The sequence below is a fragment of the Hyperolius riggenbachi genome, chromosome 8 (assembly GCF_040937935.1).
Source record: "Hyperolius riggenbachi isolate aHypRig1 chromosome 8, aHypRig1.pri, whole genome shotgun sequence".
Lineage (NCBI taxonomy): Eukaryota > Metazoa > Chordata > Amphibia > Anura > Hyperoliidae > Hyperolius > Hyperolius riggenbachi.
In genome coordinates, this window is record NC_090653.1 from 36,856,108 (window position 1) to 36,871,938 (window position 15,831).

Here is a 15,831-nt window from a genome sequence, read left to right on the forward strand (position 1 = left end):
AATTTCGCATTACTAAAATTACGCATGCGAAATTTGCGATTACGATGCGAAATTACGGTAGCGTAATTGCCATTAAAATCGTAATTGAAAATACCGTAAGCGTAATTTTCAACGCGTAATTTCACGTTTCGTTCATGCCGTAATTTCGCATTAAACGCTACCGTAATTTCGCGTTAAACCGTAACGCTCCGTACAATATAAAAAAGCTGCCGACTTTAAGGGTTAATAGCAAAGCCCCCTTAAATGCTAAGAGCCTCAAATTTGGAGAATATATTAAGGAGATCAGGAGGAATAAGAGGAAAATTTTTTTTTTCAAAAAGACCTTATAGTTTTTGAGAAAATCGATGTTAAAGTTTGAAAGGAAAAATGTAAACATTTAAAAACCCGCCGACTTTAACGGTTAATAGCAAAGCCTGCTTAAAGTTTAGGAACACCAAATTCCCAGGGTATATTAAGGGGATCAGTGGGAATAAGAGGAAAAAAATTTTTTTCAAAAAGACCTTATAGTTTTTGAGAAAATCGATTTTTAAGTTTCAAGGGCGAAAATGTCTTTTAAATGCGGAAAATGTCAGTTTTTTTTGCACAGGTAACAATAGTGTATTATTTTCATAGATTCCCCCAAGTGGGAAGAGTTTTACTTACTTCGTTCTGAGTGTGGGAAATATAAAAAAAAAACGACGTGGGGTCCCCCCTTCCAGACCTCTTTAACCCCTTGTCCCCCATGCAGGCTGGGATAGCCAGAATGCGGAGCACCGGCCGCGTGGGGCTCCGTACCCTGACTATACCAGCCCGCATGGTCCATGGATTGGGGGGTCTCGGAAGGGGAGGGGCAGCCAAGCTTTCCCCTCCCCCTCCGAGCCCTTGTCCAATCCAAGGACAAGGGGCTCTTCTCCACCTCCGATGGGCGGTGGAGGTGGAGGCCGCGATTTCCTGGCGGGGAGGTTCATGGTGGAATCTGGGAGTCCCCTTTAAAAAGGGGTCCCCCAGATGCCCACCCCCCCCTCCCAGGAGAAATGAGTATAGAGGTACTTGTACCCCTTACCCATTTCCTTTAAGAGTTAAAGTAAATAAACACACAGACACTTAGAAAAAGTATTTTAATTGAACAAAAAACATAACCACGAAAAAAGTCCTTTAATATTCTTAATTAACCATTAATACTTACCTGTCCCTTTAAATAAATGATCCCTCGCAATATCCTCAGAAATGTTCTATCAGTTACAATGTAACAAAGTTATTACAATGTAACAACTTTGTTACATTGTAACTACGCCGCACCCGACGTCACTCACCGCCGCCGCCGCCGCCGCGTCTGTGCTGCAGGACCCGACAGAGCTCTGAGCTATAGCTCAGAGCTCTCTAAGCATCTTTGTATTTGGGCTCCAAGGAGCCCCATTGGTCCTTAGCAGACCAATGGGGTTCCTTCTGATTTAAAGGAACCCCATTGGTCTGCTAAGGACCAATGGGGCTCCTTGGAGCCCAAATACAAAGATGCTTAGAGAGCTCTGAGCTATAGCTCAGAGCTCTGTCGGGTCCTGCAGCACAGACGCGGCGGCGGCGGCGGCTGCGGTGAGTGACGTTGGGTGCGGCTTAGTTACAATGTAACAAAGTTGTTACATTGTAATAACTTTGTTACATTGTAACTGATAGAACATTTCCGAGGATATTGCGAGGGATCATTTATTTAAAGGGACAGGTAAGTATTAATGGTTAATTAAGAATATTAAAGGACTTTTTTCGTGGTTATGTTTTTTGTTCAATTAAAATACTTTTTCTAAGTGTCTGTGTGTTTATTTACTTTAACTCTTAAAGGAAATGGGTAAGGGGTACAAGTACCTCTATACTCATTTCTCCTGGGAGGGGGGGTGGGCATCTGGGGGACCCCTTTTTAAAGGGGACTCCCAGATTCCACCATGAACCTCCCCCCCAGGAAATCGCGGCCTCCACCTCCACCGCCCATCGGAGGTGGAGAAGAGCCCCTTGTCCTTGGATTGGACAAGGGCTCGGAGGGGGAGGGGAAAGCTTGGCTGCCCCTCCCCTTCCGAGACCCCCCAATCCATGGACCATGCGGGCTGGTATAGTCAGGGTGCGGAGCCCCACGCGGCCGGTGCTCCGCATTCTGGCTATCTCAGCCTGCATGGGGGACAAGGGGTTAAAGAGGTCTGGAAGGGGGGACCCCACGTCGTTTTTTTTTTATATTTCCCACACTCAGAACGAAGTAAGTAAAACTCTTCCCACTTGGGGGAATCTATGAAAATAATACACTATTGTTACCTGTGCAAAAAAAACTGACATTTTCCGCATTTAAAAGACATTTTCGCCCTTGAAACTTAAAAATCGATTTTCTCAAAAACTATAAGGTCTTTTTGAAAAAAAATTTTTTCCTCTTATTCCCACTGATCCCCTTAATATACCCTGGGAATTTGGTGTTCCTAAACTTTAAGCAGGCTTTGCTATTAACCGTTAAAGTCGGCAGGTTTTTAAATGTTTACATTTTTCCTTTCAAACTTTAACATCGATTTTCTCAAAAACTATAAGGTCTTTTTGAAAAAAAAAAATTTCCTCTTATTCCTCCTGATCTCCTTAATATATTCTCCAAATTTGAGGCTCTTAGCATTTAAGGGGGCTTTGCTATTAACCCTTAAAGTCGGCGGCTTTTTTATATTATACGGAGCGTTACGGTTTAACGCGAAATTACGGTAGCGTTTAATGCGAAATTACGGCATGATACGACTGTAATGCGAAAATTACGTGAAAATTACACTTACGCGAAATTTCGCGAAATCCTTCTTCATTACGATTATGTACTTACGGCCATAATCGTAATTACACTAATTACGCGAAATTTCGCGAAATCGTAATTAGGTCATTACGCTCATCTCTAATTAGTCACATAAAGATCTGGCATACTGGTGTCAGGGTCCTGTTGATCAAAGCTCTGGTGATATACATTATGCTTCCTTGGGGCATGGAGTCTACATGACCGCTGGTCTTCACCAGAGTGTCCTACAAGGATCAATGGGCTTTGCTACTAGTGACCACCAGGTCACAACCTTCAGGGTTGCCCCCCCCCCTCCACCACCTGTGACAGAAGGACCAGAAAGGTGATCCCTGCAGTGTGGAAAGGACAGGATGGGCCGACAAGGCCGAGACAAGGTAGACAGGGCAGAACCGGTGTGGCAGGCTAACCATACAGATGGCAGACTTCCAGTCTTGTCCAGACCGACTGGAAGGGACAGTGCCAAAGTCCAAGTAGCTCCACAAATAGCAGAAGTCCAAGAGGTGCACGAAAGATCCCAACAGTCCCAATAGGTGCCTTTCTCATTAGTCCCAACATCCAGTTGGCATCCAATAAGTCTACACGACCAGATGCAGGTGAAATACACCAGTCCACAGTCCAGGGCCTCAGGACACTAAGTTCAGCAAATCCTCTCTGGTCCCTGGCCGCATGAGAGATTCTCCTGGCTCACCACAGATCCTGGAGCTGCTCTCCCTTCCACAGACAACACACAACTGCCCCACATAAGGTACAAGCATGATACCAGCTCTTTGTGGTGCCTACCTGTCTGCTCCCCTGGGGAGAGCTACACAGGAGCTTAGACGGGGAATGGCCTAATGCTGATAAGGTGTATCTCTATTGTCTCTAGAGTGTTGGGGAAGGTGAGCTTCAACGGTTATATTATATGCTTATATTGCGTAGCCCAGTAGGGGAAAGCCTCTGGATTGTCCAAAGGCTTCCTATCTCCTCCTCAACCCCACTTTTGCCCTGAGGGAGCCTGTGTATGAGCGCGGCAGTTCTGCACATGCACAAGTATGGTTTTGCCTGCACAGTGGTATAGAGTCGCTTATCCACAAAGCTGCAAACTAGAAGTCCTGGGTCCTGGCCAGAGCTGGTGGGGTTGAGGCAGAGATAGATCAAAGTGAAATAGACCCCTAGGCAATATAGCCGTGTTTGCCCACTGATGATGGTCACCTTGCTTTTTTTGGTAAGATTTGGTTTTAGCTAGCATTAATAAGGCCCCCGATCATTCTCAGGTCCTTGGGGACCCCATATGATGTAATTGCACATGCATACGCAAGTCACCCAAGTGGACATGCAGCGTAGTATGTCCCAGTCGCAGGGCACCGTCCATGCCGACCAGCAATACAGAATGAGGCACTTTGGTGGTGACACTTGGACACGGGAGGTACAGTAAGCCTCTGCACAACTTTCCACACAGTAGGCCTCTTTTTAAAAAATATTTATCTCTAAAGTATCCTTTAAGTATGTATTTATATACTTAAATGTTTAAGGGTCCGTTTCCATTAAATGCGGTGCGATGCAGCTGTATAGACGCATCGCACCACGGGCGTCCTGATCCCAATGCACGGCAGTGGAACAGTTTCCAATGAGTGCATTGCATGCGAAGCGATCAGAGAATCTGCATCATGCAGCAGATTCCCGCACAGCTGCATCCACCCGCTGTCCCCTCCATATACTTCTGCATCGGGAGATGAGGAAGTGATGCGATGCAGCGAGGTAGCCGCATTCGCATCACTTATCAATGGAAAAGGGCCCTTACTGTTCTAAGTGTTGCATATGCACTAATGTTACCCAGTCTGTTCTTTATTGCACTCCGCACACTGCTACCAAACATGAATCTGCAGATACACTAATAACAACAACATAAACAATAACAACAACACTATTATCAGAGGCATATCCAGGTTTCACTTTCAATTTATGTCTTATGTCTCTTAGCTTCTCCAACCTTCTGCACAGAAACTGCTGACCACCCATCTATTCATTAGACAGAGAACTGAGCTTCTGCAATCAGCACAGAGCCTGGCCCTCCTTCACACAGAGTTAATGACTCACTATGTGATGGTTCCTGAGTGCTGAAGTTTATGCTGGTGTTTGAGGATCTCAATATCCCCCCCAGGAGCGAGAAGATGCCCCTCATCCTGCTTATCCTGGGGGTGTCAGGAGTCTATGGTGGTGAGTAGAGGGGAGGAGTTATGGGGGATTCTGCTGGTGTTTGGGGGTGTCAGTATCCTCCCAGGAGGGAGAAGATGGTCCCCCTCATCCTGCTTATCCTGGGGGTGTCAGGAGTGTATGGTGGTGTGTAGAGGGGGAGGGGTTATTATGGGGGGTCTGCTGGTGTTTGGGGGTCTCCGTATCCTCCCAGGAGGGAGAAGATGGTCCCCCTCATCCTGCTTATCCTGGGGGTGTCAGGAGTGTATGGTGGTGTGTAGAGGGGGAGGGGTTATTATGGGGGGTCTGCTGGTGTTTGGGGGTCTCCGTATCCCCCAGGAGGGAGAAGATGGTACCCCTCATTCTGCTTATCCCGGGGGTGTCAGGAGTGTATGATGGTAAGTAAAGGGGGAGGTGTTATTATGGGGGGATTCTGCTGGGATCAGTATGGAGAGATACATAACTGTACAGAGGAGATACTGTATAATCCAACAGTGACATCTCTCTGTCAGATAACTTATTGTACAGATTTACATACTGTATGTGTGATGGGCAGCTTCATAGGGGAGGAACCGCACATTGCAACACAACTCAATGCTTTCAGGGCATATTTGGAGGTTCCTTAAATGGACACAAATGTTTTTGGAACAGAACATGGCTGCAGTCTGATTTAATTTTTTTTATTGATTTCCTGCTTGGATCTATTAAAAATCAGTGTGCTTTTTGTGGTAGGAACTGATTGCGATCAGAGAGGAATTGATCGTTTGGCTACATCAGGAGGCAATCTATAAGTGTATGGCCCGTTTAAGGCCCGTTTTTTTGGAGGGTGGGCGAGAAATAAATGCAATCCTGGATGTAATTAAAATACCTACAAATAGATGCCTCAGATGTGAGAAATGTCTGAATAGTCCAGAGGTTTCCTGCCCAGCGTGTGCTAATTATACGGTGTGGTGTTGTTACAAATCTCACTGATAGTGGAGCTGGTGACCACCTTGTGGAGCAAATACATGAGTTTAGACAGCAATTATTAGCAATAATGTGTTATTGAAAATAATGTGCAATATATACAGCAGCAAAAAGCCACACCACACACCACACAAGGCTAAGTAGCTAAAAATGACAAACTATATACAGAATAGAGGATGCAGGACCAAACCTTAAAGCGGACACAAACCAAACATTTTTTTTAATTAAAAATATTTAGTTGCACCACTCTGACACGTACAAAGATAAATAAACACTCCTTCAAGCCCATGAGCATTTCAGTGCATGCTTTTCACCCTTCTCTTTTCATAACTAGGATTATACTGGGGGCAGCCATTAGCAATTCCTCCATTGCCAGACACCACCCACTTCACCAGTTTGCCGGATTTTGTCCCGGCAATTTGAAAGGAAGGGAGGGGTTCCTCCAATAAATGTAAAATATTTTATATTTGTCATCATGCAGCTGAAAAAGGGCTGCTATTTATTATTATAATGTAGAAAATAGATTTTATTTCTGAAATCTTGTATTTTTAATTTGGGTCCACTTTAAAGGCACCCTGAGCAGAACAGAAAAATGCCCACGTAGTCCGGGAGGTCCTTCAGCCTCCTTTGGGCTCCCTCCATTCTTCCACTGATGGCCCCTCTGCTCACCCGTCACTGTGAGCATTCTGCACACACGCAGTTCTTGAAAGAATGAACCGCACATGCGAAGAATGCTCACGGTGACGGCATACGAGCGAGGGAGAAGAGGAGTTGCGCACGACTCCTGGCAAAGTCGCTGGGTATCGATGTACCACTGACATTATCCTCTGAGCCTCGATCACATGTAATAACATGTGATCGAAAGTCAGAAGAGGATGCTGGGCATGCAGCGCCACAAGTGGATGAAGAGAGGAAGCCGGTGTTGTGTCTGATCACGCTGCCTGTTAATTTGCGCTGCCCCGCATGCGCAGTAGGAGACGGCCACAGTTCCTATTTCATTATGCTGCTGGTGGTAAAATACTAAATATCTCCGCTTACTCACATCCTACACTCCCCAAATTTTCAGAGTATGGAGGGGACCCCCCGAAATACCTCTATGCCAAATTGCAGCCCCTGAGCCCCACTGGTTCCTGAGATAGGTTTCTCTAATCTATCTCCTGAAGCAGCGGGGCTCGGCGGCTGCAATTTGGCATATAGGTCGTTCGGGGGATCTAAAATTTGAGGAGTGTATGATGTGTGGAAGCGAAGATATTTATTATTTTACCATCAGCAGCATAATTAAATTCACACTTAGCATGTATTAATCAGTGTGGAAGGGAGCTTCCGGGCAGCGCAGACATTACACCATTCCTACGTCCTGAACAGGTAACTATGAAAGCTCCCTGCACCGCTCTGCATAGCCCACATAGCCTGCCAGGCTGTTGAAGACACACTTCTACAGCAGTACAAAAAATTTGGCCCTGCAGCCAAAAAGTTTTTCTTTATGTGGCTGCTAAAAGGTTAAATATTCTCTCTGTTGACAAGCCATGTGACTGATCTGTGTCTGACCTGTGATAGTTGCATCCTGTGATGTTGGGAAGCCATGTGACTGATCTGTGCCTGACCTGTAATAATTGTGTCATGTGATTTTGGGAAACCATGTGACAGATATGTGACCAGCCCGTATGCAGAGACTGGAGATGATTAGCTTAGAGCTCAGCAGAAGATTATTAAAGAAACACTATCTCAAAAATAGTAAAATTTAAAATACATGAAAACACATACAAATAAGAAGTACTGTATGTTTCTTCCAGAGTAAAATGAGCTATAAATGACTTTTCTCCTATGTTGCTGTCACTTGCAGTAGGTAGTAGAAATCTGACTGAACCGACAGGTTTTGAACTAGTCCATCTCTTCATGGGGGACTCTCAGAAAGGCTCGTATTCTTTAGAAAAACATTCTCTGAACAGCATTTATACAAAGATGCTGGCCAACTCCCGGCTCGCTGCACACTTTTTTTGGTAGTGAGACGGAGGAACTGCCATTCACTAAGTGCTTTTTGAAACAAAACAAAACCATAAGAATCCCCCATGAGGAGATGGGATAGTCCAAAACCTGTCAGTTCTGTCAGATTTCTACTACTTACTGTAAGTGACAGCAACATAGGAGAAAAGTAATATACGGCTCATTTTACTCTGGAAGAAACGTACTTCTTATTTGCATTTTAAATTTTATGATTTTTGGGATAGTGGTCCTTTAATCTCAGAGAGGGGTAAAATGCCGTAGAGATAAAATTGCTGTTTACTTTCACTAAATTGGTTGATCAGTGAGGAATGAGTCTAACGTGAATAAAGCTGAATTCCATTTTTCTTCTGGCTCATTAGTTCCGAGTGACCATTACAGACAGGACTGCAACATGTTCTGCACCTGAACTGAGAGGGATATGGTTGCTGCATGCTTGTTCAGAGTCTATGGCTACAAGCATTAGAGGCAGAGGACCAGCAGGACTGCCAGGCACAGGGCAAGTTCAAGGTCCGTGCAGCCGGGACAAAGGTAGCCTGGACCCTCACCCCAACTAAAGTCATCTCCCAGGGACCACTTAATTAGCTGCCGCCCCATGATCTACCCCCTTAACTCCTATGTGCCCCCCAAGGCCCTGGCACAATACCAGCATCATAACTGTCCTGGCAACCAACGCACTGGTCTTATCTTTTTCCTGCTGTCTCTCTTTTGTGACCACCGCATGTTATGTGTAAGCTTAATGACATGCCCAGGTCACAAGTGGCAAGCAGCAAGAAGAAGACCAGGAACACGAAGGAACGGAACAGCATGCTGGCCGCCAGGACAGGTGAGATACCAAGGCTGATGTTGTGCAGATGCCCCGTGGAGCACATAACAGTTAAAGTGAACCTAAACTGTATCGAAGAAAAAGGGTTTCACTTACCAGGAGCCGGTCATCAACAATCCTCTGGTCCCAACACCCCCCCCCCCCCCCCCCCCCCCGTGGCTTAGTTTTGTTTACTGCACCTACATGGCCCTGGCCGCGCACATCCTCGTTTATGTTCCCATTCATAAGAGCGTCCTGCGCAGGCACAGTAAGAGAATGTAAACACATATTCAGCAGCTCAGCGGAGCTAAGCCTTAGGGCTATAACGGGGATTCCTGCTAGAAGTGGGTTATACCACTGAAAACTACTTAGGCAGGAGTTATGTTTATGAAAAGAAAGTAAAAAAAAAAACACCCCTAACAAATGGATTAGCCTCGCAGCCGTCATCCGTCACTATTTACATTACATGTTGTATTGATGAAACCATTCATTTTTTTAAAAAAACGTTTTACACTATTTTAGAAGGATGTTTAACCTTCCTGGCGGTAAGCCTGAGCTGAGCTCCGTTCAGGCCCCGCTGGGCCGATTTGCATAATTTTTTTTTGCTACACGCAGCTAGCACTTTGCTAGCTGCGTGTGCAATCCGATCGCCACCGCTACCCGCCGATCCGCCGCTATCCATCGCGCCGCAGCCGCCCCCCCCCCCCCCCCAGACCCCGTGCGCTGCCTGGCCAATCAGTGCCAGGCAGTGCTGAGGGGTGGATCGGAGTCCCCTTTGACGTCACAACGTCAAGGACGTCGGTGACGTCATCCCGCCCCGTTGCCATGGCTTCGGGGGAAGCCCTCCAGGAGATCTCGTTCTTTGAACGGGATCTGCTGATCTCCAATCGCCGGAGGCGATCGGAGGGGCTGGGGGGGGTGCCGCTGAGCAGCGGCTATCATGTAGCAAGACCTTGACTCGCTACATGAAAAAAAAAAAAAATTTTAAACGGCTTTGCTGCCCCCTGGCGGATTTTTACAAACCGCCAGGAGGGTTAATAGTTTATGCATAAACCAGTTTTTATTTTTTTCCTCATTCGCGGAAGAACCCCTTTAAATACATAAATCAGAGCATTAACGTTTGTGCTTCATTATTGTTCTCCTGCGCAGAAAGATCACACACATGGGCAACTTGGGAATTTGAGGGTGGAGCTAAGGAAGTTGAGTTCTATCGGGCACTCAGCAGACTGTTAGCCCCGAATAACACAAATTACTTTTTCAAGGCCAGTTTTTTCACCAAATACTGTATTATAGTAAAATTCTTAATTAGCAAAGCGTACTAAGGCCTTATATACTATTATATACTATAACATTATATACTATTTTGGCTTTTAGAAGACAGCTTTTTAGAAAAAGGTCTGGTCATATTCACTTAGATTTCACCTAAAGGCTGAACAAGTACAGCAAGGTCTCTTAAAGAGGAACTCCAGTGAAAATAATGTAATAAAAAAGTGCTTCATTTTTACAATAATTATGTATAAATGATTTAGTCAGTGTTTGCTCATTGTAAAATCTTTTAAATCCCTGATTTACATTCTGACATTTATTACATGGTGCCTTTTTTATTGTTGGCAGGTGATGTAGCTGCTGCATGCTTTTTTGGCAGTTGGAAACAGCTGTAAACAGCTATTTCCCACAATGCAACAAGGTTCACAGACAGGAAACTGCCAGCAGTACCACGGTCCTCAGAGTTTCTTGTGGAAGGGGTTTCACCACAATATCAGTCATACAGCGTCCCCTGGTCTGTTTGTCAAAAGGAATAGATTTCTTATGTAAATGGGGGTATCAGCTACTGATTGGGATAAAGTTAAATTCTAGGTCGGAGTTTCTCTTTAACAATAAATACAAACACATTGGTACTTACAACTTGAGGTTTGACAGGCAGCAAATGCAGAAGCTGTAGAAAGGTGGGATGAATTGAAGCCAAACTAGAAGTCAGAAGCTGGAGTCTCTTAAGCCAAACACAGAGGTCAGAAACCAGATGATGATTATGAGCCATGCCAGATACCGGAGGCTTGAGGATGGTTGCTGGCCAAGCCAGAGTTCAGAAGCCAGAGGGTGATCATCAGGCATGCCAGAGGCTGAATGATGATTGTCAGCCATGCCAATGATCAGAATCCAGAGGGTGTTTGTCAGCCTGCCAGAGGTCAGAAGCCAGAGGGGAACCCCCAGGTACCAGCCCCCTCCCCAGGAGAAATAAATATAGGGTACATAGTAACCCTTACCCATTTACTCAAGGTATTAAATGAAATAAAAGCGCAACCACAAGTGAAGTCCTTTATTATTCTTAATTAACAATAAATACTTACCTGTACCATTGAAAAAATGTTCCCACGCCAATATCCTCTAACTTGTGGGCCTGATTAAAGATCTATGACATGCACCCACTGTGACATGCTGCAGCTACCACTAGCTTTAGTTATGCTAAGTATAGCTAGTGCACAAAAGCATCTGTAAAATTTTGGCTACAAGGTTCCCCAGGAGCCTCTATTATTAGACCAATTCGGCCTTGGAGCCAAAATTTAAAGATGTTTTTATGGTCTAGTTATACTTAGTCGTCCCTGTCCCGTTAGCTCTGTCGTCCCTCTTGTGTTGCTTTCCGCTCTCCTCCCCACCTACCGCACCTATAGCGCCCACCCCCGCTGTCACCCTGAAGAGCACCGATTGCACCCTGATATCAGATCTTTTTGAAAAAAATGTCCTCTTGTACCCACTGTTCTCCTCCACATACACTGAAAAATTGGTGTTTATAGCACGTGAGGGGGCTTTGCTATTAACCGCTTAAAGGAATACTTAAGTCAAAAAAAAAAAATGACATTTACTCACCTGGGGCATCCCTCAGCACCCCGAAGCTGGATGGTGCCCTCGCAGCCCCGCTCCGACCGTCCTGTCCCCGCCGGCGGCTACTTCCGGTTCGGCGACAGCCGCCGACAGGCTGGGAACGCGGCTGATTTTCCGCGTTCCCAGCCGCTGCTATCACTCTCTATGCTGCTATAGCGTATACGCTATAGCAGCATAGAGAGTGATAGCAGCGGCTGGGAACGCGGAAAATCAGCCGCGTTCCCAGCCTGTCGGCGGCTGTCGCCGAACCGGAAGTAGCCGCCGGCGGGGACAGGACGGTCGGAGCGGGGCTGCGAGGGCACCATCCAGCTTCGGGGTGCTGAGGGATGCCCCAGGTGAGTAAATGTCATTTTTTTTTTTTGACTTAAGTATTCCTTTAAGTCGACGGCCGTTAGCTTGTCATTTCAGTCTATGGAGCCCGCCATGAACAGTCGGTTTGCGAACATTTAATTTGATGTTCACTACATCACTAAATACACTACACACCGTGTGATTAATAATGAGAAGAGGATACAGACTGAAGCTAAAATCAAAAGATTGAAAAATGAGGTAGGGAGCTTATATACTGTATATAATCAGATTAAATAGCATATTTATTCATGAGACCAAGCAATACAAAAGCCAAACCCTCCCATTAAAACCATGAATATTGGCTGATTGCCCGTATAGTTCCTGACCCTGACAATTGTATGATCTGGTGTGCACTCCTATATCTGGTACCAGTGTGGGTCCAGATATCTTCAGAGCCCTCGTTATTAAGTTTGGATCTATGCAGTAGTGATGGTCAAGTAGATGCAAATAACTTCGAGTTGATTTTTTACGAAATTTTTATGCAAATTTATGCAGCTTGAAAATGAACCAATCAAATCCTGCTGAGGTAACATTCGATTGGTTCAATTTCATTGTCTGTGTGAGCTTTTGTGGGTGTTCAGAAAAACTTTTGCCTATTGGTGCTCTGATAATGGAGATGACAACAAGCTATTCCACCTGCGTTTGAAGGAGAGCTCAGGGGATGGTCTAGCTGCCACAAGAAGTGCATATAGCCAGGAGAGCACGTGAGTCCTAGGAGTGTCCTCTAAACATCTATATATATAAAATCGGATGTATGTATGTGTGTGTGTGGTGTGTGTGTATGTGTGTGTGTATGTGCCGCGATCACGCGAAAACGGCTTGACCGATTTGAACGAAACTTGGTACACAGATCCCTTACTACCTGGGATGATATGTTCTGGGGGTCTCGCGGCCCCCCTGCACACCTGGGCGGAGCTACAAACAGCAAATCAGATTCCACCCATTCAAGTCAATGGAAAAAATGTAAAAGGCTGCCATTCTCACAGTAATCAAGCCAGAGTCCCCACACATGGCACAGTTGGTCACTTGGTGACCGAGGTTACAAATCCAGGAAAAGTGGGTGGATCATAAAACAGCCAATCAAATTTCAGCCGTTCATTTTAAATGGGAAAATGTAAACTGCAGCCATTCTTAGACTGTTAATCACAGAGTTCTCAAACTTGCCACACTTGGTCACTGGGTTATTGCGATTAAGATTCAAGAAAATGGGTGGAGCCTACAACAGCCAATCAAAATTCACCTATTGATTTTCAAGGGGAATATTTAAACTGCTGCTATTCTTACACTTTTAATTGCAGAGGCTTCAAACTTGCTACAGCCGGTCATTGGGTGACTGGGGTCCAAATTCACTAAAGGGGCGGGGCCACATACAGCCAATCAGATTTCCTTGGTGGATAAACTGCTTCCATTCACACATTTTTGATGCCAGGAACCTGACAGCTCACAAACTTGGTCATTGAGTGACTGTGTGTTGAGGTTACAAAAAGTGGGCGGAGCCAAAACAACTTTTACTGGGAAAATATAAACTGCAGCCATTCTTACACCGTTAATGGCAGGGTTCTCAAACTTTGCACAGTTGGTCATTGGGTGACAGATTAAGATTTTGGAAGGTGGGTGGAGCCTACAACAGCCAATAAAAATTCCCCATTTGATTTTCAAAGGGAATATTTCATCTGCTACCATTCTCTTATACTGGTAAAAGCAGATGCCTCAAACCTGGTACAGTTGGTCACTGGGTGACTGGGGCCCAAATTCAGGAAGGGGGCAGAGCCACAAACAGCCAGATTTGTTTATTTTTCAATGGGAATATACAAAGTATTGATACCAAGGAACCCAAAGCTGATAAACTTGATAATTGAGTGACTGTATGTCAAGGTTAGAAAAAGTGGGCGGTGCCAACAACTTCATTTTTTACATTGCAGGGTTCTCATACTTTACACAATTGGCCACTGGGTGACTGGGATGAACATTCAGAAATGTGGGTGGAGCCTACAACAGCCAATCAAAATGTACCTATTGATTTTCAAGGGGAATATTCACATTGCTACCATTCTTACACTGTTAGTGGCAGAGGCCTCAAACCTGATACAGTCTATCATTGGGTGACTGGGGTCCAAATGCACTAAAGGGGTGGAGCCACAAACAGCCAATCAGATTTGTTAGATTGATTTCAGCCATTCTGTTATTGGCAGGGTTCTCAAACGTGATACAGTTGGCCACTGGGTGGCTGGGACTAATGTTCAGAAAAGTGGGTGGAGCCTACAGCAGCCAATCAAAATTCACCTTTTGATTTTCAAGGGGAATATTTACATTGCTGCCATTCATACACTCTTAATAGCAGAGGCCTAACATTTGCTACAGTCAGTCACTGGGAGACTGGGATTTAAATTCTGAAGGGAGCGGGCCAAAAACAGCCAATCAGATTTGTTTAATTTCAAAGGTAAAATGCAACTTATTGATGCCAAATACCCCAAAGCTCATAAACTTGGTCATTAAGTGACTGTATGTCAAGATTAGAAATAGTGGGCGGAGCCAAAAACAACTAACTTTTTACATGGGGAAATGTAAACTGCAGCTTTTCTTACACTGTTAATGGCCGGGTCCTCAAACTTCACACAGTTGGTCACTGGGTGACTAGGATTAATATTCGGAAAAGTAGGTGGAGCCTACGAGAGCCAATCAAAATTCACCTATTGATTTTCAAGGGGAATATTGAAACTGCAGCCATTCTTACACTGCTAATAGCAGAGGCCTCAAACCTGCTACAGTCGGTTGTTAAGTGTTTGGGGTTCAAATTCAGTAAAGGGGCGGAGCCAAAAAGAACCAGATTTCTTTGCTGGATAAACTGCTTCCATTAGCACAATTTTGATGCCAGGAACCCAAAAGCTCACAAACTTGGTCATTGAGTAGTGACTGTGTCAAGGTTATAAAAAGTGGGTGGAGTTAAAAACAGATTTTTCTGGGAAATTGTAAACTGCAGCCCTTCTTCACTGTTAATGGCAGGGTTCTCAAACTTAGCATAGCTGGTTACTGGGTGACTGGGATTAATATTCAGAAAAGTGGGTGGAGCCTAAAAATGCCAATCAAAAATCACATGTCACTTTTCAAGGAGAATATTAAAATTGCTGCAATTCTTGCACTGTTAATGGCACAAGCCTAAAACCTGGTACAGTTGGTCATTGGGTCACTGAGGTTCAAATTCAGAAAAGGGGACAGAGCCACAAACAGTGAATCAGATTTGTTTCATTTCATGGGAAAATACAAATTATTGATGCCAAGGACCCAAAAACTCACAAACTTGGGCATTGAGTAGTGACTTTGTGTCCAGGTTACAAAAAGTGGGTGGAGCCAAAAACACATTTCACTGGGAAAGTGTAAACTGCAGCCCTTCTTACACTGTTTATTTCAGGGTTCCCAATCTTTGCCCAGATGGTCACTGAGTGACTGAGATTAATATTTAGGGAAGTGGGTGGAGCCTATAATAGCCAATCAAAATTCACCTGGTGATTTTCAAGTGGAATATTTAAATTGCTGCCATTTTTACACTGTTAATAGCAGATGCCTCAAACCTGCTACAGTTGGTCATTGGGTTACTGGAGTTAAAATGCTGGAGAGGGGTGAAGCCACAAACAGCCTATCTGATTTGTTTAATTTCTATGGGAATATACAAATTATTGATGCCAAGGACCCCAAAGCTCACAAACTTGGTCATTGAGTGTTTGTGTGTTAGGGTTAGAAAGTGGGCGGAGCCAACACCAGTCAAATACATACCCGGGCAACGCCGGGTCATCAGTGGGTGGAGACAAATACAAATTTCACTGGGAAAATGTAAACTGAAGCCATTCTGTTAATGGCAGGGTCTTTAAACTTTGCA

The 15,831-nt window shown here is 44.8% G+C and overlaps 1 protein-coding gene across 2 annotated transcripts in view; it reads left to right on the forward strand.

Moving 5' to 3' along the window:
• The first annotated feature begins 4,851 nt into the window (after positions 1–4,851).
• Positions 4,852–15,831, forward strand: part of LOC137528724 (class I histocompatibility antigen, F10 alpha chain-like) — a 77,985-nt gene continuing 67,005 nt past the window's right edge. The window contains exon 1 of one of the 2 annotated variants that reach the window (XM_068250235.1): positions 4,852–4,978. In XM_068250235.1, coding sequence (XP_068106336.1) covers positions 4,888–4,978 — 91 coding nt within the window. In that variant the 5' untranslated portion in view covers positions 4,852–4,887. Of the gene's footprint in view, positions 4,979–5,159; positions 5,228–15,831 lie in introns of those variants that run through there. The other variant, XM_068250236.1, reaches the window with a different exon arrangement.